At 35.3% G+C, this 26,712-nt stretch overlaps 7 protein-coding genes across 18 annotated transcripts in view; 3 read left to right on the plus strand and 4 right to left on the minus strand.

The window, feature by feature from the left end:
* The window catches only part of LOC149943832 (telomerase protein component 1-like), an 82,689-nt gene extending 82,452 nt beyond the window's left edge, over positions 1 to 237 (plus strand). Inside the window, exon 50 of the mRNA XM_090175936.1 lies at positions 25 to 237. Within this exon, the coding sequence (XP_090032062.1) occupies positions 25 to 177 (153 nt within the window). The 3' untranslated portion in view covers positions 178 to 237. The remainder of the gene's footprint in view (positions 1 to 24) is intronic.
* A 37-nt stretch (positions 238 to 274) lies between these two features.
* On the minus strand, positions 275 to 7,698 carry LOC149943835 (transmembrane protein 245). 2 transcript variants are annotated; one of them, XR_016481063.1, is made up of 15 exons: positions 6,913 to 7,698; positions 6,631 to 6,850; positions 6,450 to 6,559; positions 6,087 to 6,390; positions 5,886 to 6,025; positions 5,693 to 5,822; positions 5,494 to 5,621; positions 4,960 to 5,196; positions 4,694 to 4,898; positions 4,475 to 4,630; positions 3,751 to 3,925; positions 3,642 to 3,684; positions 1,610 to 1,749; positions 1,326 to 1,394; positions 275 to 1,224 (listed from the first exon to the last, which is right to left on the minus strand). XR_016481063.1 is itself a non-coding variant. In XM_090175938.1 (15 exons), exons 1-15 carry the CDS (start codon positions 7,426 to 7,428, stop codon positions 1,216 to 1,218), a joined length of 2,538 nt encoding a protein of 845 aa, XP_090032064.1. In that variant the 5' UTR covers positions 7,429 to 7,698; the 3' UTR covers positions 275 to 1,215. The 2 variants fall into 2 exon arrangements, 1 of the variants encoding a protein (XP_090032064.1); XM_090175938.1 differs by having other exon boundaries at positions 1,326 to 1,350.
* Positions 7,699 to 8,972: 1,274 nt separating this feature from the next.
* On the minus strand, positions 8,973 to 11,182 carry LOC149943836 (chromobox protein homolog 1-like). The gene is made up of 6 exons (XM_090175837.1): positions 10,855 to 11,182; positions 10,456 to 10,488; positions 10,105 to 10,276; positions 9,835 to 10,030; positions 9,680 to 9,777; positions 8,973 to 9,606 (listed from the first exon to the last, which is right to left on the minus strand). The coding sequence occupies exons 1-6, from the start codon at positions 10,865 to 10,867 to the stop codon at positions 9,462 to 9,464; spliced, it is 657 nt and encodes a 218-aa protein (XP_090031963.1). The 5' UTR covers positions 10,868 to 11,182; the 3' UTR covers positions 8,973 to 9,461.
* A 501-nt stretch (positions 11,183 to 11,683) lies between these two features.
* Hrb87F (Heterogeneous nuclear ribonucleoprotein at 87F) lies at positions 11,684 to 16,115 on the plus strand. 11 transcript variants are annotated; one of them, XR_016481042.1, is made up of 10 exons: positions 11,690 to 11,840; positions 11,937 to 12,110; positions 12,230 to 12,283; positions 12,476 to 12,739; positions 12,806 to 13,016; positions 13,078 to 13,212; positions 13,395 to 13,454; positions 14,056 to 14,326; positions 15,904 to 15,966; positions 16,034 to 16,115. XR_016481042.1 is itself a non-coding variant. In XM_090175832.1 (10 exons), exons 2-9 carry the CDS (start codon positions 12,075 to 12,077, stop codon positions 15,915 to 15,917), a joined length of 984 nt encoding a protein of 327 aa, XP_090031958.1. In that variant the 5' UTR covers positions 11,690 to 11,840; positions 11,937 to 12,074; the 3' UTR covers positions 15,918 to 15,966; positions 16,034 to 16,115. The 11 variants fall into 11 exon arrangements, 10 of the variants coding, with proteins under 10 accessions (XP_090031960.1, XP_090031958.1, XP_090031962.1 ...); XM_090175832.1 differs by having other exon boundaries at positions 14,056 to 14,265; XM_090175836.1 differs by having other exon boundaries at positions 14,056 to 14,211.
* Positions 16,116 to 17,017: 902 nt separating this feature from the next.
* Positions 17,018 to 19,333, minus strand: CCT5 (chaperonin containing TCP1 subunit 5). Its single transcript, XM_090174939.1, has 7 exons — positions 19,131 to 19,333; positions 18,730 to 18,955; positions 18,463 to 18,661; positions 17,939 to 18,401; positions 17,694 to 17,879; positions 17,309 to 17,627; positions 17,018 to 17,240 (listed from the first exon to the last, which is right to left on the minus strand). Exons 1-7 carry the CDS (start codon positions 19,233 to 19,235, stop codon positions 17,110 to 17,112), a joined length of 1,629 nt encoding a protein of 542 aa, XP_090031065.1. The 5' UTR covers positions 19,236 to 19,333; the 3' UTR covers positions 17,018 to 17,109.
* Positions 19,334 to 21,196: 1,863 nt separating this feature from the next.
* On the plus strand, positions 21,197 to 24,090 carry Tango4 (transport and golgi organization 4). Its single transcript, XM_090175320.1, has 8 exons — positions 21,197 to 21,361; positions 21,434 to 21,668; positions 21,841 to 22,097; positions 22,166 to 22,258; positions 22,333 to 22,584; positions 22,641 to 22,992; positions 23,084 to 23,277; positions 23,980 to 24,090. Exons 1-8 carry the CDS (start codon positions 21,356 to 21,358, stop codon positions 24,037 to 24,039), a joined length of 1,449 nt encoding a protein of 482 aa, XP_090031446.1. The 5' UTR covers positions 21,197 to 21,355; the 3' UTR covers positions 24,040 to 24,090.
* Positions 24,051 to 25,798, minus strand: LOC149943840 (zinc finger C3HC-type protein 1-like). Its single transcript, XM_090175321.1, has 8 exons — positions 25,604 to 25,798; positions 25,368 to 25,521; positions 25,215 to 25,298; positions 25,021 to 25,154; positions 24,770 to 24,876; positions 24,573 to 24,714; positions 24,362 to 24,514; positions 24,051 to 24,181 (listed from the first exon to the last, which is right to left on the minus strand). The coding sequence occupies exons 1-8, from the start codon at positions 25,730 to 25,732 to the stop codon at positions 24,110 to 24,112; spliced, it is 975 nt and encodes a 324-aa protein (XP_090031447.1). The 5' UTR covers positions 25,733 to 25,798; the 3' UTR covers positions 24,051 to 24,109.
* Positions 25,799 to 26,712: the final 914 nt, after the last annotated feature.

A 26,712-nucleotide genomic window follows, 5' to 3' on the forward strand; every position in this document is an offset into this window, starting at 1 on the left:
AAACTAATGTCATTATAACTTAAGATCGGCCAATATAATCACGGTTCGCCAATTACTACTCTTCGGATTTCAAGTATCGAGAAATTGGGTGAAGTTTTGCTGTTATTTGGAACTGATTCTGGAGAAATTCACTTACTACGATGGACTAATCATTTTGAAATGAAACAAGACGTATAAAAATTGTGATATTTTAAACAGATTTCCAATAAAAAGCCTGTTAAGTTTATTTTAAATACATTTTAATTGTTAAATTTATTAAATAACTTACACTTTTTCGTAAATATTCAAACTTTAAAATTGGTTGTTAGTAGAAAAGAGAATAAAATCATATATTTAAATAAATTAAATATTTTTATATATTGCAGATCCTATATTAAGCCCGCACTAAGTGCTAATACTTCCTATTTCTTTTGACACAATAGTTAAAACATTTTTCACTTCTAAGGCAACATAGGTTCTAGATATGGTATCTTAACACCATAAGTTTATAATTAGGTTAACCATAAGCGTCAAGTTATTTGAAACAATTATTGTGTGGAGTGACATAAAACCTTAGAAGATTAGTGACTCTTGAGAAAAATACGCAACAAAAAAATATTACTTCAATTCTATGATTATTCAATATGACAAACAGACCGAGAGGACGCATTACTTATTCTGAAGTCCTCCAAAATGAGTGGTCATTCTATAAATAGCTCTCAGTAAAAATTTACCATGCAGAAGATAGGGAATTGACACAATTATGCAAAACATTATTATAAACTTATGTTAACACTTTTCCCACTTTATTTTCTAGGCCTATATTTCATTTTCATCATACATTTTTTCTAATAGTACATAATAAAATAGATTTTGTCTTTTTAACTTAAGTATATATTTTTATTTTTAAAAATGATCACAGCATTGTATTGCGGCCTTCGTTTTTTAAAACCAAAAAATTATTTGTCAGTTGAATTTGGTTTTCCAAAGAAATAAACTGCTGTCAAACTTAAATTTTCGTAGCATTTAGGTTCCAATAATTTAAGTAATAAAACATAACAACATAACACGCTTAATAGAGTTTTAAAGCAAAATTGAAACGAAAAACCTAATCGTGTGGCCAACAACATTTCCAGCTCTTATAAATACACTGGAGTAGTAGAAATAGATCTAAAGTTTCTATATAATTATTATGTATTAAGATGTTCGAAGGTGGGCTTTTCCTTTACTAGTCATTCACTTTTCCTATAAAATTAAAAAAAATGTAAGTAACATTTAAAATTCGTATTAACAGCCAATAATAATAATAAAAAGCAGCAAATAAAAAATGCAAATTTGGGATTTACCTTGACTTGAGTAAAAGAGGAAGCTCTGTGGGGAAAGATATTTTTGGTTTTTATTCTATCGTAAGCATTCTACAAATAAAAATAAAAAAGGCAGTGAAGGATTAAGCTGTTTAAGAAAGCAAAATAATTGTGCAAAAGGTGATTAAAAACTTAAAAATGTAGGTAACATATTTTAATACCAATACAATATTCCCAAGAGTTTCAACAAGCTTTATTTAAAAGTTATAAAATTATGAAATAGAAAATCAACAAGCATGCTTTTAATAATAGGTGAACTGATCTACCTCCGGAACCCGTAGCGACCAGTCCTCCAGACCTTCCCACTAGGTCCAGCCATCATGTTTGTGTAAACATTTATTATTACAAACATGAAACAAAGAAGTAAGGGCCCGAATAAAGCCCCTTCAAAGCCAGAGTAAAACACCTGAAAATAATTACAAATGAATTAAAACTACAAATGAATTATTAAATTATTCAATTTAATTAGAATCAGAAGTTTTTAACAGCTCTTAAAGAAAGGTATCCATATTCCTATACTGCTAATGTTATTTGCTCGGAAATAGAGCAAAACTTAATATTTCTAAAACTATTAAATCTGGAAACTGATGTACATAAATAAGTAAATATCCCAAGGTAGTTTATTTTTACATTTTTTATCATAAGGTAGAGTGTATACTTTCCCAAATTAGCAGGAAATTTACACTCAATAATTACTGCCTCAAGAATGCAAAGGTATGCGATAAATTTTCATGGTATAGATAAGAAGTATATTATAAACTTCTGCCAAAACTAATAATTGTAATTATTAATTAGAATTTGGTTATTGAACACTCATGTTACCATGGTTCTACCAATCACACTCAGTTTTCACAGTATAATTATACGAGGAACAAATCAGAAATTTTAGCCCAAATATTAAAGGACCTCAGAATAATTTAAAAAAATAGGTAAAATTTCAGCCAGATCGTCCCACCTGCACCTTTTGATAGCAAATACAATCATTCAAATGTTTTAGTTTTTCAAGCCATATTTGCAAAAATTCAAATGATTCTGTTGCCCTTTAGGCGGTTCCAAAATTAGGGAAATGTTTGTAAGTAGATAATGATTAATGACTCTAAAAATGGAATTTTGTTTCTCCAGAAATTAAAATCTGTTAAAGACATTTTAGGATTTTCTAGTAAATCACATATTATTAAGGGGTCAAGGTCATTTTTATGATTTTTCAATGTTATTAATACAAAAGTAGTTTTACCACCTTTATGGGTCTTAAAACAAAAATATTACAAATACCGCTTATCAAAGAAAGGTCATCGATAGAGCCATCTGAAAAGGGAATAGATTTAAAAATTAAAGGTATTCCTTTTTCAGTGTTTGGCTTCAAAATTAAAACCCACCTTCCCCAATGTTTGTTCAAAAATTTAAAAACCACCTGTATTTTAAAAAATCACCAACAGCATTAAGGTTTTGTTACAATTGTTGAAATTTGACCTAGCCTTGGAGACGAGTCAAGGTGATTTTAACTGATTTTGTTTAAATTCGGGGGATAAGTTACTTGAAATTTCCCAAAACGGAAAAGATTTTGATAACTTAAAACCTTCTTTTCCCTATTTAATTTAAGATGAAGAAATCGCAGATTTAAATGTTTCCCTCTTTGAAAAATTTTAAAATATTAAAAAAATAAATTATATTAAAAACATTTTACATTGAGTAATTTCCGGTTAATGCGTGCATATTTGGGGGAAAATAAGCAATATGGCTAAATACAAGTAAATTTGGGTTATATTATTTAAAATTTTGACAATTTAATGGCATTAACCTAAGTTTAGCCATTTTACTTCCAAATTTATCCAATTTCTTGGCATTTACCAATTAAAACTTACATAACCAAAATTTAGTCCATTTTATTTGCATTTACCTAATTTACACATTTTACTAATATTTACCAAAATGTACATGCGTTTTATCCATGTTAATATCCATAGGGTAAAGAAGATTTTAAGTAATCAAAAACATTTTTGGTTGCCATGGCAAAACTTTTCCTTTAGGGAAATTTCAAGTTACATGAAGGTATACTTATCCACCGAATTTTAACAAAATCGGGTCGTCTCCTTATTAGTGGTACAAATAAGTTCAAAGTTTCGTCACTGTAAAATATTTTGGGGTACAATTTCAGATTTCTTCCCTATATCGATACAATTTAGTATGTTTAGAGCTGAAAAAGTGCCAGTTAAAATTTTATGGCCCATATCAAATGTCCACCAGCATAGAATGACTCAATGAATTAATGGATGGATAAAATTTTATTAATTTGCTTACGCCGCCTGCGATGGCAAGACCTGTTAAATATGGATGTCCAGCACTGAAATACAAAAAAAAAAATTATTTAACATTTGGTAGGTCCTCAGCAAGTCTTCTATACTCTTACCCTTTGATTTCACTATATATTTGACTATCAACAAAAAAGGCTGGAAGGAATTGGCAACCCAGCATAAGTAAGGCTTTAAGACCTTGTCCGTGTTCCAGCCATAGTTCTAGTACAGCTGGCAAGCAAGCCCAATAAGCACCGAGAAATGGTACAGCTCCGAACAAAGCTGCTAAAACTGTAAATAGGATTTCTATCTTATACCATTCCGACTCATCAGAAGTAAATGAACCAAAGTTATTGGAATTGACCTGAAAACTGGGAGGCATTTTCCTTATGGAAGCTGATGTACAGCCCCATCTACTCCCACGATAAATTGCACTAGAGAATTATGGGCACTATATTCCCTATGTAAACGTGGTATATAATTCTATGATTTAAGCGGGCACTCTCAAAATTACGTGAAAAATAGTGAGCGCAGACATTATGTAAAGACAGGCATCATTTCAATATCACGTGTTATTTTATCCATTGAAATGTAACTTAATTCTAATAATGGGTAACATCAGTACGGTGCTTAGCTGTTTTCTCCGAGAGATGGTAGGTGGCAATAGTAAAACTTTGGCTTGATAGCCACTTAGTGCGTGAAATTTTAAACGATGCATTAAAACTATGGTTCCATAAGGAAAACGTCTCCAACATGGCCAAGATAGAGGTCTGATAACTTCAGTTCATTTACTTCGGAACACATAGATATCTAATATCAATTTCTTATTTATTTTTTTACCAGAAGGAATATAGATAATCCTAACTTCAAATAAAGTATGAATAAACCAAGTGTAGAGGCCATAAAAAATTGCCATTTTTATGCTTGCTGAAAAAACTCCATTAACAGCTTCTTCAACTGCGTCAGCAAATTTTGTGCCAGCATCAGATTGGGGAACTGTAGTTTGAATTAAGTTTACTTATTTGATAGACAATTGTAAAAGTAGAAATATAATATTACCTAGTTTGCTAACGAGCTCAGAAGGTTTATATTCCGAACCACTTGAGCATAGTAAGTAAAACAGGGCAGTAGAAAATATCACAAAGCTGAGGACAAAGTTGAGAACCGCCGTCCCTCCACCAAACACTAATGATAGCGAAGAAGTCAGAATGTGTAGAGCTAGGGTTATATTTCCTTTCAACACGGCCCACAGAGATTCAAGTACCTACGTAAAAATATGGCATAAGAATGGGAATGGTAATATTATCAATCTTTCTAACTCTTACAGACATAAATGTTCCAATATTTTCCTTAACGAAATTGACTAGTAAATCCATATCCAAGTGTTTAACAGCGTCTATAAGATTCTTCCAAGAGGGCATTTGATGGGTGTGTTTCTCCAGAACAGTTTCGTTTATATTTCTGGATATCCACAGCCTATAGGCTTCGTCCCATAATGCCAGTAATTGTTTTTCAACAAGAGCAGCTCTATTTTCATTCTTTTCATCTATCAAATGCTGAACCTATTCCAAATAAGAATTGAGTTGGCTAAGGAAGAAAATTCATAATTTATAGGCATGTGCAAGCCTTCATTTTTGGGTTTTGAGCCGAGCTTTGAGAATAAAAAATTTCACTTTTCGAGTATCGAGCCAAGCTTTAAAATTTTATTGAGCTTTCGAGCTTTTAGGCTTAGGTTAAAAAGTGGTTTAGAGTGCTCGAAAGTCAAGCTTAGGTATAGATTTGAGGCTCAAAGCATTTTCGAGCTTTTCAAGCTTCAAGCCGAGTACCTCACACATGCCTAATAATTTTATGTTCATTACAGATCTAGAAATCCACTGTCTCCCATAAAGATAGGCGTCTCCAACCATTGAATCGAGCATTGAATCAATGTTTTGGAAATTTTCTGGTAGAATTAATGTGCGGTTGATTACGCTTCCAGTTACTTCAACTGACAAATGCAAATATGGTTTGTACAGAGAATTTCAGCAATTGCTTGGAGAAAAATTAAAAAAAGTATACCTAAATGGACACTTTCACCATAAATTTGAATGGACATGAAAATGGTCCCTAAAACTGTACTCATCAAGAGCAAAGAGATAACACCGATACTTGTGAAGGTATCGACTGATTTTTCAATAGTATTAAGCACCTATAGAGAGAATGACAGCGTTAAAAGTCTGGCAAATTTTCTTTAACCATTATTTCATTTAACCTTTGAATCAGTGTAACATAAAAGTTTCCAAGTTCCTCGAAGGGGTGCAGGAAATAAGACATCTTTTCTGCTTGAAAACCAAGCTCCAATGTTATTGGAAGCCCATTTAGTAAGAGCGTTCCAAATACCAAAATGGTATCCTACATAATTATTTTTACTATAGACACAAGTTAATATAATAGTTAACTGCGTTGTACTAACCTATTCGTTTACTAATTATGTAAATGGTTGGTATCAGAAATAGATGCAATAACCACAAATGGTGATAAAGCTCTGCCAGAATGCAAGCCCAAACAACGCCGGAGAGATATAGTGTACTTAAACGGTGGGGCCTAAGCATTTTTTTGCGAGTGCGACTTCTGAGGGGCACTGATGTGGGTTTCTTGGGAGTTTTAGTTTTCTCTGGGGTTGGTGGGTCAACCTGCAGTTTTTCATTATCATCATCCTGTTCGTGACTCGAGGAATCCTCTTTGAGAACTTCCTTGACACCACAGCCTCCCTCATCCTTAAAATTAAAAAATATTTGCACCTCTAAACTTCAAAAAGAATATCAGAAGAAAGTACTTCTTGTTTTGGTGAAGATTCTATAAAGAAATTTTCAATTCCGTGTTTGAGAGATTCAAAGAAGCCTCCTTGTTCTTCTACTTTGCTTGGATCAGGATCTTCTGAGCTTACTAAGACACAGAAATTAGATAACTGTAAGATATTTGGTATAGTTCGTAAAAATAAAAATCTTTATCTTTACAGTTTAGGAGTTCTTTAATATTTATCTCAATGAAAAATCCCAATATCATCATGACAGAAAACACCATCAAAATTGGTAAAGCTAAAGGTCCTGTAGCTGAAACAATTGTGCACACAACACTAACCCAGAGAACTGTCGAAAGACAAGCTAATGGAATTTTTGACTGTGGTGTTGACCAAAAGCCCACCAGTACCAAAAATCCAATTAGGAGACTCCAGATCTAAGAAAAGGGATTTTCAGATACAATGATTTCTGGCTGTTAATTTAATAAGTTTTACGTACCAAATATTGGGTTGTTCCCGCCAATGAGATAATATTGTTCAGAATGTATATAGTAACATCCAAAAGTTTATAGAGCCAACCAAAGAAAGATACTGGGATAAAATGATAGCCACCAAAAACTACAAGTATGCAGGCCATAATGATGGCAATATTCTTCAGATAGTGTATCACAAACGAGGCGAATAGTTCAGAGGTGCTGTCAAAAATGCTCAGAGGTAGCATTACAGTTCCAACGAGTAATGGTGTTCCTTTGGAGCTTAGATTGTTTAGCCATCCACGTAGAATTTGGGTTAACTGTCTTTTGAAGGGGTAAATAACGGAACCGCAGAGCAGCGCCCATAATAAAGGCCTCAGGAACGGTTGCATGACATAATAAACGGCAATGCCCATAAACGAAACCACCAGGACAAATATTATAGCAACGGTATTGTAGAAAGCTTGCTTTAACGCTTTTTCATGACCCTCTGGTAATAGTTGTAGGACATCGAATGGTGACTTCAAAGAGTATGTTGCCATTTTGCTTCAGATTTGTTATTAAACTCAAATGTATGAAAACTATGGCACTAGGGTTGTTCACAGAACTAGGTTAAATAGGGCACTACAATAAACTTCCAGATGTTAATCTAATAGAAAATCTTGTCTACTTTTAACACGAGTTAGTAATTATAGAGGTAGAAGTAATAATTAATCTGGTAAAATTAAATTATAAATTTCGTTGACCTCACCTGGTGTGAGGTAGTACCCAGTTGTTTACATTTGGAGAAAGTCACCGATAGTGACGGCAAAATGCTTCATCAATGACGCAATAGCGCCTAGTTAGCACTTTTCAGGAACAGCATCATAAGTAACTTACACCATTAGTATGACTATAAATTTATTTTTCTTCCTTCATAACTGACAAAATAGGCACTTTAGCAAGGACTTGACTTTAGTAACATAATAAAAATTTTATGGTATTAGCAAGATCTTTAAAAATATTTTGATATTACTGCTATAGACGATCAATTTTAAGTTCCGATTGAAAAATTAATTCATCATTATTTGGCCAACATAAGCGTTAATTTAAACATGGAATTTAGATTTTACGCTTGGGCGCGTGATGATTATGTTTTGGAAATATAGTTCAGGATACCAGATGGCACTATTTCTCATGGCGTAGGAACGGGGGTACAGGGGTACAATGTACCCCCCTTGAAATTGGAAAGGGGCGCCAAATTGTTTTAGAAGGGGCGCAAAAAGGATGCTGATGAAGGGGCGCCAAATTTAGCAATCAAGCTGTACCCCCTTTAATCCAAAAAGTTCCTACGTGCTTGCTATTTCTATATATTTTTTTTATTCAGTATAAAGCAAACCGTTATTTTATTTATAATTAAATAAGTAAAGTATGTTCCATGCAAGGAGAGTACCCGAGGTGTTTATTGCCGATTTTGTTCAAAGTCGGGCGTAATGTAGGCCTTTATGAGATATGAAATTTCCCAAAATGAGACTTTGCACTACTCATTCTATTTGCCATGGCAACCGAAAATGTTTTTGACCACTTAAAACAAAAAAAATCTCCATTTATAAAAGCATGGGATTCAACTATGAAAATTTTTTTAAATCACGAAATGGGTAATTTGGACTAAATTTCATCAAGTTTGGGAAAATTGGAACATTTTTGGGGTAAAATTGTAAAAAAGTTTGGCTAAAATACGGAAAAAAAAATCTTATTTTTGATTAAGTGGTCCAAAACATTTTCGGTTGCCATGGCAAATTGCATGGGTAGTACAACGTCTCCTTTAGGGAAATTTCATATCTCATCAACAAAATCTTCAATAAACACCTCGGGACTCCGGTACTCTCCTTGTAAGTGGTCGAACTGAATTGTTATGTTACTTATGAAGATGGCTACAGATTTTGTAACTAGGCGGTGCCTTTTGACATTTAGGGCGGGGAAAGAAGCAATTTTTAAACGTCATTGATTTTTGGTGGTAAAAATGTGAACTGTTAGTTTGTTGAATTTTTAATATTTTAATAAAAAAAGAGACCTTTACATTACAAAGATTCACCTTAGTTTCACATACCCACGATTAATGGAAAGAACAACGCTTCAATTAAGCATTATTCTGGTCTAGGAATTAAAGCAATTTTGTTTACTTCAATTGAAGCGATTTTCTCTACTTTTTTCGTCCATTTCTGGTCTACGAATTGAACACTTAATTTTATTTAAACACGCATGGATTAACCAGCAACGAATACAAAATGATAGGAGTGAAGATTGAGATTTCTTTTTTAAAGTGAAAGTAACAAGTGGTTTTTTGTACAAACTAAGGTTATTTATTCAAGTTCACAAAAAACTAAAAACAAATGGTAGACAAAAAATGATGAAAAGTTGGGAGAGAAAGAATGATGGTATGTTTTTGTTTTACTGTAATAAGGCTAACTACCAAAACGTTTAAGCCCCTTTAAGATTATATACAAAATGTTCTTCATTTTAAACGTTTTTTTTAAAGATTTTTTCCCGAGTCTTGTCTGAAAACTTTAAAAGTTGAATGTTTATAGCCACATTGTTACGCATTGTCCGGGTTATCTTCTTCATCATGATTGGACGACGTATGCCAAGTCAAACGCTCTTCATAAAACTGAATAACGATTTGTGGGCATTTAACATTCGCTATTCTTGATGGGACTAAATCTGCTTCATCGCTGCCTTTCCTGGAGTTATAATGAAGGTATAAATTTAATCATAAAGAGAGTAAAGTAAGAAATAAGCAAGTAAGATGCGTACCATTTGATCAGGAACATTAGCTCTCCACTGGAATCTGTGGCACCAATAATCCGTTCTGGCTCTAATCCACGATCAAAGCCTCTTGGTCGATTTTCATCCTGAAAAGTAAGATGCGTTAAGAGAGTCAAAAATTATATTTTGAATTTGATACGTACCTCTGCCTTTTTCTTCTTCTTGGTACCATCTCCACCAGCTTCAGCGCCATTCACCTTTCGTTTCTTGGTCTCTGTAGTTTCCTTCTCCTTCTTATCTTCAGTTTTCTTAGAAGTCTTGTTTTTTCTATCATCTTCATAAGCTGAAATAAGGTCTGGACATTCTAGGTTTTCATGAGGTTCCCAGGTGTTGTCAGAGCTATGTTACCAACGGAACATTAATTAGCAGGGCTTTCAATTGGTAGTCAATAAAAAACTTCAAAAAGAACTTACTCAGGATATCCCTTCCATTTCAAAAGATATTCCACCTTTCCACTTCTAATACGTTTATCTAAAACTTTTTCTACAATATACTGCTCAACTTCTTCGGATCCACTTTCATCATCATCATTAGCTTCGGCCTTTTTTTTGCTTTTTTCTGATGATGGGGAAGGTAATGAGGATACTAGATTTGTACCGGTTTGGAAAATAAAACCATGAGACTTATGCCTGGCTCTAAAATTAGTTAATAACCTAGGACTTGAACTTTTAAGTTATTTTTTTCTTGTATTTCAGGTTTCGCCAAAAAGAGTGCAATTTAAATTTCCAAGTTAGTCCAGATTTTACAATTATCTTATTTCTTACCTGTCTTCGATTCTTGCGAACTCGTTTTCGAATCTGAATGTAACAAAAACTGAACTTAACCACCAACATCTACTGCTCAATTTCAACCTAGCAGCTCATTGAGAAGGATCTCAATAACACTGCTACCAAAGATAATTTAAACTCGTACCCTAGATTCGAAATCACTCTCTCGCATGTTGCCGATAGCGTTTACCCACTTCCCGCTAGATCTAAGAAAAAATTCGCTCCATGTTTTGCGCCTTACCACTGCAACTGATGGAGCCCGATTTATCTGAGGTCACGTGCGGGAAAAGGGTAAACGCTTCGTAACAAAATCGTCAATGGGAAAGCTCTCAGTATTCGAATCTAGGGTACAAGTTTAAATTATCTTTGCTGCTACTAAGTGAGATAAATACCTACTTTCAACTTCCATTGTTCAACTTCCTGGGCAATGCAAGAAAATTCACAAAAAAAAAAGAATAAAATATATTATTAAGTAAATTTATTTTGATGGAAAAGCACTAGTTTAAAATTAATGATCCATATCAGTTGACAGAATAATATAGAGATGTCATATTACAAATCCAAATGAAAATCTTAAGAGAAGTGAAGCCTATGTCAATGGCGTGCGCGCGAAGGGAGGTTGCAGGCGGCACCAAAAACGACAAGCACACGGCGGCGAAAGAGCAAAAATCGAGAAAATGGCAGGGCCTTGGCTTCGATTATGAATGTTGCCTAAACTTTAATCGTTTCAACGACAGTTTATAATATCATCCGAAAATAGATCGCTAATACCGATATTACTTAAAAAACTATACGTAAAGCATATTTAAATTCATACCTCTGATTTAGTAATTCTTCAAAAAGAGTCTAATGACGAGTCCGCCGACTTTACTGCGGGACCAAGCTAATGAAAAATTGCCGAACAACGGGGTATAAAAGCGGGCTTTCGGTCTAGTACCAGAGAGAATGTACGGGCTGTTTTTCTCGTCTCCCTTTGAAAATTGCCTAAAGGCGCATGCGTAGCTATCAACACAAAGAAGAGGTATGTCCCGCGTTTTCCGAGGCGGCGGGAAAATGGTTGATCAATCTTTAAAAATCCTTTTTTCCCAATAAAACGGAATTACGCTCAAATATATTTAATTTGATTTTAATTTTTATAGAAACTATTAGTACGGTACATTTAATAAATTATTTTTAGTAATATTTTATAAAAAAACAACTGCTCCAACCTAATTTTAATGGCACGTGACTATGTCGTCCAATCGGAGTGGATTTCGTGCTTAGGCCGTTATCTGCTACGTTGCTGTTCGCTTAAAAATTTCTTTTTGAGCGTGACGTTTCTATTCCAACGGTCTATTAACTAAAGTTCCAAGCTTCTTTTAATAAACATGGGCGCAACAGATGTAAGTGTTAAAACTTTTTTACCCTTTATTTATTTAATATATTTTTTTAATTAAATCAGTTTAGTTTATTTACATCTTTGACGTTGTTACATTTAGATCTAAAAGTTCGCACGAGCTAGTGTAGATTTTCTCGAATTCAGGGACGCATAGCCTAAACCATCGCCATTTTAATCTTGTCGGCATCCTCAATTTTATCGAATTTTGTAAGGATCATTTTGTAGCTGCCGTTAAATCATGGCGATGAAAGGGAAAACAGAACCAGATTTCCAGGTTAGATTAGAATGTTTAAAAGTGAAATATAATATAATTTTAGCTAATTACCATGAATAATATGGCGATGCGATTCGATTGCCGGCTCTTTGTCTGAAATCCTCCATTTTTTCCTCCAGCAATCTAATCCCGATGACGAAGGAGATTACGGCAACCATTGTTCGGATTTTAGAGTAGGGATATCTAGATATAAGATATTTATGTTTTTAGAAATTTAATTAGGCCTGTTTTTAGTTACATACTCTTAAATTAAGCTTATTCTTTTAATTTCTTAACAAATCTTTAAATAAACATACAAAATTTTGTTTGAGTATCAAAAATCGTTATGCCTTGGATGTTATTGATTGGGGTCACAATTCTTTCAGAATGAACAAGAACCAGAGCAATTTAGAAAGCTTTTCATTGGTGGGCTTGATTACAAAACAACGGAAGATTCTCTAAAAGACCACTTTGAACAATGGGGAGAAATTGTAGATTGTGTGGTAATGAGGGACCCAAACACAAAGAAATCCAGAGGTTTTGGATTTATAACATACAAAAAAGCGCACATGGTTGATGATGCCCAAAATGCCCGACCACACAAAGTTGATGGCAGAGAAGTTGAACCGAAAAGGGCTGTCCCTCGCGAGGCAAGTCATAAATTGCTAATTTGAGTTTGAAATTTTACCTCTACATTCATTCATTTCCAAATTTAGGATGCTGGTAAACCTGAATCGCAAGCTACTGTAAAAAAAGTATTTGTGGGTGGTCTCAAAGAAGATGTTGAGGAGGGTGATCTTAGAGAGTATTTTGGTGATTTTGGCAACATTGTCAGTGTAAACATTGTAACTGAAAAAGAAACTGGCAAGAAAAGAGGTTTCGCGTTCATTGAATACGATGACTACGATCCAGTTGACAAAATTGTCTGTAAGTAGTATAAATAATTTGGTGAAAATGCAGTTCTTATTGAAATTTGGTACTCTTTCAGTGAAAAGACACCATTTAGTGAAAGGCAAACGAACTGAAGTGAAAAAAGCCCTTTCAAAGCAAGAAATGGAGACAATTAAGAGGAACAAAGACATGAAATCTAACTACGGACGTGGAGGTGGCTCTGGTCGTAAGAGTAAATTTCAGCTTTCTAAACTATCTGTGGTGTCTTGAATGTGATAGATTACCCCTTATGAAAGGGGTTGAAATACACTTTTTAATGTTTTTGATATATAGTTTGACTATGTCAATGATCCATGTGGTAGGTTTCTTTTTTGACCCTGAAATCTAACCAAATGTTTTTTATAAACTGCTTAGGTTCTGGAAACTTTGGCAACAACTATGGTGGTGGTAGTGGAGGAGGAAACTTTGGCGGAGGTAAGTCTAAATATATGATACTTAGGCGATTGTTCAGTTACTACAAAACAACTCATGATCTTTCTCAATGACGTTGTATAGTAAAATGGTGTTGTATGCCATAATGTTCTCAATATTAACCATTCTCAAGGTGATATAGGAAGTGGTTTGGTTTTACCCACTTTCTTTCATTGAGCTTTTTGAGTTTCTGAACACCATCCTGGTCTGCGTTCAGTAACGATAAAGGGGTCGGCCTTGAATGCTCATTCGCTACTGTACAACTTCTCACATTTCCAGTTTTGCCATAATGTTTGCAAACTGAGAGTCAACAAAGGACGGTTTTTTCGTTGATCAACAGTTTATTGACGTTGCAGCTTTTGAGAAGGCTAGCTGCGGACGACGTGGCAGACTATATTTTACTAAATTCATAGCAATCTTAAAACGTCCCACAAGACGTTAAGCAACGATCTCAATGGAAATATTTTTAGAAAATTATTTCCTCTTCGTTGAGTCTTACTGAACACAGCCCTGGCTTACCAAAAATTGGAATTTCCAAATCCAGTTTTAAAACTTAGGATTTCATAAGATCAACTTATAGATTTTTTTAATTTCATTTTGTTAGGATACAGCGGTAATGCCTGGAGTAGCGGAGGTGGAAATTATGGAGGAAATGATTACAATTCAGGCTTTGGTAATGGCGGCGGTGGTGGCTGGGGAGGAGGAGATTTTGGATCCAACTATGGCAACTTCTCAGGTGCGGGAGGCCCAATGCGCGGAGGTAACTTTGGCAATAACAACAGAGGACCGAATGGACCATATGGGGGCTCCCAAGGTAACCAAGGTTACGGTGGCGGCTTCCGAAGATAAAAAATGAAGGAATAATGATTTTTGGGGTAAGCTTTAGATTAGCGCCCGTCATCTTTATTGGGGGGCATACTTTATGGTTGTTATTTACTACCCTTTTTTAATTTTTTTTTCTTATTTAATTGGGATTCTATTTAGTTTTTAACCGTTTTACTTTGTTACATTCTTGAGATTATTTTTAGCTTTTTCTTTAGCATATTTATACGATAGATTTATAAATGATGTGGTAGGTTTTAGGTAAAAGGGGCTTTTTCCATCCCTCCAAATATGAGTTTTTCTCATGGACTTTGTTAGATATTCAAGCATAGCTAACATCTTATTGATATTTTTAATCTAGGGAATGTATTTTAGTCAACTGAACGCAAAACAATCGCAGGGTTATTGTCCAGCCAGTGTACCAACTCGAAAGAGGTCAGATATTTATGTGAAAAACGTCAGGCAGGAAAGAAAGTGCAGTAGATGATCTAGCTGTTATTTGGAAGACTTAATAGTGGAAGACAGGAAGACTATTATTAATCTCGGTGAAGTTATCATTTTAGCGACGGCAGATTTCAGCTAGGCGGTCTAGTGCGGACACTTTCCTCCCCTAACGCGGATTCTATAATCTTCTCTTCTCAATCATGACCAAAATTTTAAAAAGTTAATTAGTTGAAATTGTAGATATTTCCCCCCAAAAAACGTTTGATATCCCTGTCGAGACACGGTGAAGATGTACCAATTTTTAGCGTTTGTTTTAAGAAAACGCAGTAATGTTTGTGAACGTGAAAATTTATCTACCTTTACCCCCTTTTGTGGCACTCATTTTGACTCATCTCCATTTACCCCACCATCTCTTTTTAACGGAAAAAAAAAATTGTAGCATCGTTTCAAAGAACCTTAGTTTATTCATCGAATCATTGCGGTAATACAAACCAAACCCCATCATCCCGAAAAAAAAGCTAAATATTTCTTTTATCAAAGACATTTTTGCAAAGGAACTTGCCTTGTAAAACACCAATTTTGAGCTGTAATAAATTTCTTCCTTTATCTAAATAACGAAAACGTTTGTAAGGCATATTTATAAGTGTCAGTATTAAAGGAACAACAGTGTTTAACAAAAAAGGAAGACAACCAGTGTTAAAATTTTGAGAAGACTGCCCAAAAGTCATTAGAGAGATTTAGTGCCTTTTAGACGTGAAACAGTGATATTTGTAATGACCAGTTGTCAGCGACAGGAACCAAATTAAGCATCAGCCAGGAAATATGCTATCGAGATGAAATAATTATGTAGTTTTCATTGCCCATCTTTATAGAGGTTTATGGTAAAGTTTATATGAGGTAAGGTTTAATCTTTTAGGGGGTTGAGAAAGATTTGTCTAGGTGTTACGTTTAGTGCTAATTTGTTTCAGGATCCAGTTTTTTTATAGGTACCTTTTAGACGTTTCCTTTAGAACATTCTTAATTTATTATAACCAAAGTAAGGATTTGGTTTAATCAGGGGTAAATTTGCTTATTTAATTGGTAGAGAGGTGAGATGTCTTCCATTGTTTTATATAATATTGCTATTTTTGCATGAGTACGAAATTTCTTCCAGTATCAACATTAAAGAGTTTTCTCTATTCTCTAGGAAACTGGTTCTGAGGGCTAATTCCAACTTTGGCACTTGTGATATTAATAAAAACGCACAAAGGTATAGGAAAACACCGAGCCCTTGTGTATGTGGAACTGTCCTAAAGATTTAAGTTATTTCTTTTCAGGAAGAAATGATACCCAATTGGTTATTGGGACGATCAACTGTGATATTTTACCAGAAAATAAATTATTCATTTTATAGTACAATGACCTTATTTAAAACCTAAATGGGCTGGCACTTAGCATTTAGGTGTCTCCATAATGAAGAAATTATAGGTGAATTGTGATTCCATCAGGTTCATTCTATTAATCATGATTTAATTTTTAAATCATTACATAATAATTTTAGTAATTAAAGGTTTCAATCGCGTTTAACCCAATTACTTTTTATGAAACATTTACATTTTTAAATTACCCTATCACTTAAAATCAATTTTTAAAAAAATTATTTTGTTTATAATCTGCTCCTGTGCTGATGGTGCTGAGTTTCAAGCCTATTTTATTGTCAACGTGGTTTCGAAATGGTGTACTATGTGGACGAGTTAAAAAAGGGCATTGAATTTTTATTTTGGTAACGCCTTTTAATCAAGGCCATGTTTATCATATATCATGAACATCAAGGGTCTCTTTAAAATACTCTGGTGGGAATTTTCAATAGACATTCTACTTAAGTATTTGGGTCTGTTTTATGCTTGGGGTACCCTCCCAGATTTCAGGTGGGAGTATGTAAGTCCAACAATTTGTCGAATTTAACATGTATCCTGTTTTGCCATGCTATTACTATATCTTTATGAATGAGAAATGGCAAATGGATAATAATTATTTTGATTAACAATGTAAGCTACTTGAAACAGTTTGAACCTCACCAAATATTTCCCTTCCATCACCATTTCGAAAAATTTTCGCGGACTTTAAGCCAAAATTTTATATTTTACTTTTATCAGAAGTTTCAAAATTAATGGATTTAATTTCCAGACTTATTAGGCCAATTTTTAAAAACTCTTACATGTGACAACCCTTAATTAGTAATTTTACCTTTGTAGTGAGGAAAATTGTGGCATAGTATAATTATAGTAATGTTTATTACTCCAAGAAAATAACAAACAGTTAAAAGGAATTTTAAACAAAATTAGATTAGTAGCTTATTTAATGATTTGCAAATTACATTACAAAACAGGAATAGTGAGGTGTCAAATATAAATTAATAAGCGTAAGATTCTTCAGGACAACGGATATCATCTATCTTCAGAATCATTTTAACCAGTTGAGTAGCTAAACTAATTTGTTGTTTCTTGCTTGTCAAGGTTTCAATTACATTTTGCTCTTTCATATCTAAAAATAAGTAAATTTTATCAGACTTCCAAATAAATCAAAGATAATTAGACAAAAAAATATTTTACCATTGGTATTCTTGGATAAGCAATCAATACCCAACCATGAATTTTTCTCTGATATTTGCCGGGCTTTAACATCAGTAAGGGTTTGAATAGGTGGGTGACCACTGTTTTCAGCTAATGCCAGTGGAATGCTCTCGAGGGCATCAGCATATGCTCTAAATGCATACTGCTCTAAAGTAGAAATTTTATCTGCTTCGGCGCTAACAGCCAATGCACAAGCAATTTCAGCAGCTCCACCACCATAGACAATACGGGTGTCTTTAACCAAGTTTCTTATCACGCATAATGCATCATGTAAACTTCGTTTAGCTTCTTCGACAATCTGAAAATGGTCACTCTTAGGTTAAAGAACAGTGTGCATTGTAATGGTAAAATAAGCAAATATTACCATTTTATTGCCACCACGAATTAGAATTGTGACAGCTCTAGAATTATGACATTCTTCAATAACTAACATCCTTTCTTTGGTCGTGCCAAAAGACAATTCTTTCACCCTGCCACATTTTCCCAACTTATCAGGGGTTAACTCGCTGAAACGGGGTACAATCCTTCCTCCAGTTGCAATAGCAATGAGCTGAATAAAATTTAAAAGGTAAGCTTTAACTCTTCAAACTTTTTTAAGTTCAAGTTTACTTCAATTTCAGGTCCTCCAACCCATCTAACAGCAGGTAACTCCCTTTGTAACAGTAAATGATTAGCTTCGTCATCAAAACCCCATTGACAGATGACTAAGTTAGCTCCAGTATCCTTAATTTGTTGAATCATCTCTTCAAACTTTTCCGCCTCATATTTCCTCAACTCCCTGTAATCTTCAACTGAGGTCACATCGAGCTTATGCTTAGTTTTGGGCTTGGGTGGTTCAAATGGGCAAGTCAGAATGGCCAATTTGACATCCTTTAACTCTTTCGGCATTTGAGGATGGCTGAAGTCCTTATCAACTATCACACCTTGTACCAACTGGGTGTCCTCAAGTTTTCCTCCCTCTTTCCCTTCAATCTTAATCAGTTCAAAATCTACATCTTTCCGGTCAAAGTCAGCGACTGACAGAACAGCTTTCACAGCTATTTCTGCAAATTGCCTCAAACAGCGGTTTACTCTGAAAAATTATTATGTTTAAATAAATCTATGTCCCAATAACTGAGAGTATTTTTAAGTACATTTTGGAATTTAGAGTGGTCATTGCCGTTTTGATCAATGGTTCTAAGTTATTGGCATCAACCAAGAAGCTATCACTAATTTTCTCTAAATGGTCCATGGCAAAACGGGCTGCCATTTCAAATCCATCGGCTATACGAATAGGATGAATACCACGATCCAATAGTTGTTCAGCTTGTTCAAGCAATGCACCAGCAAATACTAAAAAGATAGTTTAAGGTAGGTACTTTTTTTTGTTATAATCTATCATTTCTTTTGTTCCTATTTACCAACAACCCCAGTTGTACCATCCCCAATTTCATCATCTTGAGATTGAGATAACTGAACCATAAGTTTTGCAATTTGATGTTCAACATCCATCATTTTAAGTATTGTCGCCCCATCATTTGTAACTGTGACATCTCCATCACAAGAGACCATCAATTTGTCAAGTCCCCGAGGTCCCAGTGATGTCTTCAAAGTGTTTGCGACTGTTTTAGCAGCTAAAATATGACTCTGCAAAGCAAAAAATACAAACGCATTTTTTCAGAAATCCAATTTGAAATAATCGCGCAGTGTAGAGGGTGAGTCATAATTTTATCCATATAAGGTAAAAAGTTCCACCATCGACCGCGTGGGTTAAAAGTACCAAGTGCCGGCCAAGGCACAATAGTTTAGGGTCACGCCTTACCTTCAAAGCATTAATTCCCGTAACTCTTTTCTTTTTCTCTTGATCCCTCAGAATCAAAAACGGTCTACCGAATTCGTCGAAAGCCAAAGTTCCGACCGAAGTCATCTTGTCGAAACTTAATAATTTAAATACCAATTTTCGAAACTTGAACAAAGAGACTGCCTCCTAATTGTCAGTTCTCGGACTCAGTAAAATTCTCTCGTTCGGTTTTTCGATACATAAGATTTTGTAACTGATACCGCGCCACTAGTGGTCGCTTTTCATACTGCCCGAAGATGTTTACTTTATTATAGAGTCCGTGGGAACATTAAGTTGGGAATATACTACTTCTAGAGCCATAATTTGAATTTGATGGCTGGGCAAACTTTCTTGAAGTAATGTAAGAACCGAAACAGTTATCATTAGTCGGTGGCGTCATCTACTGCAAGCCAGCGGTGATAAGAATTTAAGATAGTAGTGCTATCTACCAATTGCATTACGATATTTAAAAATATATATATTTTCTTTGAAAGATAGGTGACGCCACAGATGTGAAAGTTGATAGATTTCACAGATGTTCCTCGAGACATCAGCCACAGCAGATACAAATTGTGGCTCTAGAAGTACTATATTTTTTTTTATTTATTTATTATCACATGTTGTGACCACAAAGCCGTAATAGGCTTATATGCAGGCTTCCAATCTTTTACAGTTGAAATGGTACAAAACACAATTTAATACAATACAAAATGGGGCAAGGACAGTAACAATTACAAAATCAGAATATTCCCCACTCAATTTATTCGTAACTACAGCATTACCAAATTTTACCTTATCAGCTTTGTATAATTTAGTTGGCTATGCTTCGAGTTACACCTTTGCTAAAACTACTACAAACTATTTAGCTTTTCGATTAACGGTTTTGCAACGAAGTTATTATCTTTTTCCGGGACGTGACCTCCGAAAAATGGACCTCGATCGGTCGCTGTAAGCATCGTCCATGCTGTAAGGTGTTATCTATAGTTGGTAACTATGGAGCGAATCATGGACTGTAAATTTTAGAGGACGAGTAAAGCGTAGCCTTCTCCTGTAGAATTTTGGTTTCCCCGAGCATCAATCACTTCGAACTAGAGAGAGAGAGTCCGCCAAGGTCATTTGTACCACGCATAGAGATAGACCCCCCCTCGCATGTTATCTGGAAATCTGGCCGACCGAAAGACACGCGCTTTAGTTTTTTTTATGACCTTGAGCGACTCCCGTCAGCCTGATCGGTATTTTACGCCCCGTAAAATACCTCGGGAATACCGGTCCTCTAAAATTTACAGTCCGTGAGCGAATGTAAGTTTTCGGAGTTCCGAGTCTTGCGACAGGAAGTGGGTAAACGCTATTAACTAGACGAAAGCTTCGAGGGTGGCGAAAGGCAGTGATTATGAATCTAGTAGGGTACGAAGATTATCTTTGACTTATGGCAGGCAGAACGTTTTGCGTAGCGTAGTATTCAGCAACAATCAACGAACTCCACGTTGATACGTTTTCTCTACTGTACGATTTTTCGCGTACCCGGTTTTGACGTCAGGTTAAAAACGTTTAGTCACTGACAAAATAATAGGCAACGAAGTCATCGGCTGAAGGAGCAGATTATTTCGTTAATCAACGGCGTCACAGCACGGAGGAACGCCAGCTGCAGACGCCGCGACCAAAAGTAAATGAACGGTAGTTATCAGACTGCTATACTCCCCATGTTGGAGGCATCTTCCTTACGACGTTACATTTTGAATTTAAAATTTTGCGCGCTCCTAGGCCGAAAAAAAAAACGTTTTTGATATTATGAAACAATTTTTTTACATAGAAATAGCTATACCCACAATTCCCAATTTCAATTTATAGCGTCAAAGACGGGGATGGAAATTAGCTTTTATTTGACTAGATTTTCTCATCATTTTCATAAGGAAACACCCTCCGATTCTGATCGCTATTTCGATAATTTTGGTTCATTTACTTCTGCCGCGACGGGCGATATTTTACAAAATTTACAACAAGAACGCACCCTTCAAATGCCCTTCATTGAAAAATTTTGGAATACTGGCGTCTGCTAAAGTTGTTGTAAAAACATGAACGCTGTTGTTTAGATTTCGATAATATTCATCATATTTAAAATAATTATTTTGTTTTAAAAGATTGCCATATCGTTATAGACATTTAATTAGTTCTAATTAACTTGTGTATTTCCGTGAAACTTTTTAAAAATGGAGGCAAGTTGAGGATTTTTGGTGTTGCGATTAAGCCTTGGCCTTTAACTAAGGTCCTAATAACTTCAATTACAGGAGGTCCAGAAGCATTCTGTACATACTTTAGTCTTTCGATCACTGAAAAGAACCCATGACATGTTTCTGTCTGACCAAGCCAATCCACCCCCAGTAAATGAGGCCAGTGAAAAGCTGAAATTGAAAGTGAAAGCAAAAGACGAGTATGGCTTAGTAATGCACTTAGTGAAGAAAGATCAACACGCAAGGAATGAACCGAAAGATATCCCTGATGATGACCATCTGAGTAATACAGGTATGCATATTGAAAAATTAGTGCTGTAGCACTGGTAATACTTGTGTATAAGATTATAGAGTAATGGCAGTGCTACGTCACCCATGCTTTTTCCTATTCATAAAAAATTCGCGCCCACATTGGCGGCCATGGCCAAAGCTACGGAGTGCTACTACTCTATGGTTCATTGCAGGCCAGGAACGTATGAGAATAGAATGGAATCCAGAATCAAATTTGAATCAATCAGAGAGAAGCTTGGCAGTTGCAACTTATGAGAATGAAATGCCACAGCCAAGCATTGAGGATAATATTAATGTAAACACAACACCATCTAAACCAAGTCATCCATCTCAAAATTTGGCAGTAGCATCAATACCTACAGCTATCATTCCAAGGAAGCCTACGAGTATACCTAAACCAATATGGCATCCACCTTGGAGACTCTTTAGAGTATGAATGTTCTCTTAAATCTTATTTACACTTCGCTTCATATTCTTTATAATTTTCATTATTTATAGGTAATAAGTGGTCATTTAGGCTGGGTGCGATGCTTAGCAGTTGAACCTGGAAATCAATGGTTTGCTTCAGGATCAAATGATAGAATTATTAAAGTGAATATTCTAACATTATGACAATAAGTTTAATAATGCTTTTCCAAAATTAAGTTTTTTTTTGGGAATTTCAGATTTGGGATTTAGCTAGTGGCAAATTGAAACTATCCTTAACGGGTCACATTAGTGGAGTTAGAGGTCTGGCTGTGAGTCCCCGACAGCCTTATCTATTTTCTTGTGGTGAAGACAAACAAGTCAAATGCTGGGATTTGGAGTACAACAAAGTAATCAGACACTACCACGGACATTTAAGCGGTGTTTACACTTTGGCTCTTCACCCAACTATTGATGTCCTAATCACTGGTGGTCGAGATTCTTCTGCCAGGGTAAAAAAATGAGAAATATCCGATTTATTCTTGGTGCATAATAGCTTTCATTTTAGGTTTGGGACATGAGAACCAAAGCAAATATTCACACATTGAGCGGCCATACTAATACGGTTGCTAATGTGCAGTCCCAAGCTGTTGAACCACAAGTATTAACTGGTAGTCATGACTGTACCATTCGTTTGTGGGATTTGGTAGCTGGAAAAACTAGAGCGACGTTAACGCATCACAAGAAAAGTGTTCGGGCGTTACTAGTTCACCCAAAACTGTACATGTTTGCATCAGGTGCTCCTGATAATATTAAACAGTGGAAATGCCCTGAGGGAAACTTCATTCAAAATTTAACAGGACATAGTGCCATTGTTAATTGTTTAGGAATAAATGAAGACAATGTTCTAGTATCTGGAGGTAAGATCTAAACTTAGTATGATGTTAGAAGTAGATGAATATGATAAAAAAAAGATTTCAAAAGTAGATGAATGATATCACCTTTTCATAGGTGACAATGGCACTTTATTCTTTTGGGATTGGAGAACTGGCTACAATTTCCAAAGATTGCAAGCTCCAGTTCAACCAGGCTCGATTGACAGCGAAGCTGGAATATTTGCTTGTCTATTTGACCAAAGTGGCAGCCGACTTATTACAGCCGAAGCGGATAAGACAGTGAAGATATTCAAAGAAGATGAAACTGCGGTAAATATTAATTGCATTGTTTTGGGGTAGGCATGTGCGAGTACTTGATGGAGCTTCGAGCCGAGTAGTTCGAAAAGCCTTAATTGAAAAGCTTGAAAATGGTTCAAGCCTCAAATCGAGGCCTAGGCTTAACTTTCGATTACTTGAAACTATGGGTACATTCAGCAGCGCTCATCGGACTCACCGATTAGTAATCGCTGACATCGGTTTCCTACTGTATGCTTTTTCACGTTTCCGGTTTTGACATCACGATGGTCATCGGTTACTCACTGAAGTCATCGGCTGGAAGAGCCGGTTTTTCCAATGACTGACATCATTACTTTATTATTATGCTTACCAAGGCACTACTCCCAAGCTTTTATAAATGGTGGGAAAAGCTACTAAAAAATTCCTTTTGGTCCAGCCTTAAGATCTTTTATTGGGAGAGGTACAAGTCCTAGTGGTTTCTGATTGGTCACTGATTTTAAATGCATACCAAACCCTCCCCCTTTTTAAGCTAACCTATTATTCCAGTACTAGAAACTTCCTTTTTAAGCTAAGAGTAATTATTCCAGTACTCTAAACCAATTTTTAAGCTAAGCTCGGCTTCATGCAAAAAAAGTAAAATTTTTCATACTCAAAGCATAACTTGAAACTCATTAATCAAAGCTCGCGCATGCCTGTTTTAAATTTAAATACTAACGTATTTCTTTGGTTCCTTAGACTGAAGAAACTCATCCAGTGGTGTGGAAACCAGACATTTTAAAACGCAGGAGGTTTTAAAAATGTTTCATTTTTATTATTCACAAAAATAAAGATACTTTTTACATTTTGCCCATGTAGTACAATGCTTTTATTCTACTGAATTGAACAATTTTTGTAATACTTGATTCTTCCTATCAATTTGCGTTTGAAGAGTTTCAACCTATCAAAATAACCACAATATTAAGATTTTGGTTTAAATTAAAATTCCCTGTGGGTAGGGCTCTGCGAGTACTCGAACAACCAACTTCAAGGTAATTGGAAAATACTTGTCAATTATATCAAATTTCGTACACAATTGCCTAAAACCACTACTCGCACAGCCCTACCTGTCGTGCCTTACTTTGTCACTTTGGCATTTAATCAATTTGTTAACTATGAAGTTGAGGTACAATTTCCAGCCTTTTTCTGGCGCATTCTCTTGATCACAAATTCCATCTAAGTTCCATTTACACCAATTTCGGTGTTCATGCAGTGGACATAATACTGGTGAAATCTAGAATTGATATAAATTTGGTAACACAGCTAGTTAACCATCTTATTCGCAAAATTACTTTAGCTTTTTTTGCGGCTGGTTCAGATTCTTGGTCTTTCGGAGGACTGTTCTCTTCAGCCGAATGCAGGATGTAAAAATTTAAATAAAGGTTCCTAAAGCAATGTTTGCATTCAAGACTAGTATCAGGTTGACTCTCCGATCTGAAATGTCAACTTTCTTCAGAGGAATCTTTAACTTGGGTTTCCCACCATTTACCTTGACCATCCAGTAATGGCGAGTAAAATTGCACTGTTTACCCAACAGTTATTGATTTCCATCTTTTGAGATTTAGCTAATTCAGAGTAATATTCGTCCTTCCATTCCTTTTTGATAATAAAATTTTGGTTAATGGTTTGAATTAAACCTAATTGTAGGGTACTGCAAAAGAAGCGAGAGAAGCTTTCTTTTTTAAACTAAAAACAGCTTGTTTCACTTCAGCGCAGGGTCAGTAGAGATAGCTTCGTTACAAGTTCTAAATCGTTGGGGTCTGGTTTCACAACAACTGGAAAGAGTTTCATAATTTCAGCGAGGCTTGTCAACCTGTCGCTGAATTCTTGCAACATGTATTTTGTTTCACTAATTTCCATACGAAAAAACCTGTCTGAATGTTCAAAATTACTCAAATAATTATTATGAGACTGATCCAAGTATTGAATTATACCAGGAACTGGAGATGTTGGCCATGGACATCGCGTGCTATGCTCTGTTTTCAATTTGTCCTCTATTTTTTCAACGCACTGGTTATCTGTAATTGTGTATTAAAAAAATTTATTTCCTTACAAAAAACGAGAAGCAAAAAACAAAGAATACGGACAAACAGAGTTTTCAGTTTCCCATAGTTTAGGCAAGCCACCATGTACGATGGTTTTACAAGCGACACATTCGAGAAAATCTTTTTCAATGCAAACCCAACCATATTTAGCACATATTGGAGCAGATATTTGGTGCGGTTTTAAAATCCATTTGTTCTGAAATTTTATTTAAAAACTTTTAAGCGAGTTATTCTATTCAAATACTTTCAAGCTAATTTTTAAAATGTTTCAAAAATACCGTTGTTGTTGAGTCTCCTATAAGAGCAACAAAAGTCTTTAAACGCGTTAAAAAGTCTTGATAATCTTTTATTTGACTTTCCAATTGAAACTTTTCCGTATCAATTATTTCAAAATTAATCTTATTCATGTTCCTTATTTTCAAAAGGACATGGTATTGAATGACAGATTACATGTGCTCTGAAACTCGAGCCGGTAGCAGACAATTTCTTTTTTTGATTACACTCTCCACTGTCGTCAGATGGCGCCTGAATAGCGACCCCGGAATTTTAAATAAAATCCTGAGCGGAGCGACGCCTAACGGCCGGAAGAAAGCGCATTTTTCGAAATCCTGAACAGCGGATTTCAGACGCAAAAATATATCTACGCGTTTCGTCTCGGAAATTGTTATCTTGAGTGTTTGCAAAATTATGTAATAGTTCTAAAGAAAAGCCAAGGATCTCCTTATTTAAGTTTCCAAAAGAGAAAGAACGGTGGGAAAAATGAATTAATCGCTTTTGTTAGGCTTATGTGGTTTTTCAATAAACTTACCTCTGGGAAATGGCTGATTAATATCGGAAGAAGCGATCTTTATTTGAAAGATGCTCAGTGGTGTAGTCCTAAAAAAAAAGAACCAGGGCGCTACCTGGGCACGGCCAACTTCGATTTCGCACGTAATCGAAGTTGGCTGAACCGGACCCTATAAATGTACGTCCAACTTCGATTTTTAGCGTGATAGAAGCTGGCCGTACCTAGGTTACGATTTGAAATTGTTATGGTACTTTCCTGCGGGCAAAATTTATAATAAATTCACAAACCCTTGATTCTATTTCGTAAATAAGTTTTCTCGAATATATTCGGGAAAACTTATTTACGAAATAGAAGCAAGGCGTGCACTGGCAAGTTGAAAAAAGAGGCCGGGCGCGCCCTGGAAAAATGGAAAAACCAAGGCGGGGCGGCGCCCTGCCTTTGAAAAAGGCACCGGGGCGACGCCCTGGCCCGACTACACCACTGAAGATGCTATACAATTAAATCATAATAAAATATGCGCCCTACATTTTCAGGATTCTTGTTTTATGAATAGTAAAACAAAAATAAGACTGACACGAAACGCTATTCCAACAATATTTT

Source organism: Leiobunum rupestre, chromosome 5 (genome assembly GCF_980474605.1).
Source record: "Leiobunum rupestre chromosome 5, qqLeiRupe1.1.hap1, whole genome shotgun sequence".
NCBI lineage: Eukaryota > Metazoa > Arthropoda > Arachnida > Opiliones > Sclerosomatidae > Leiobunum > Leiobunum rupestre.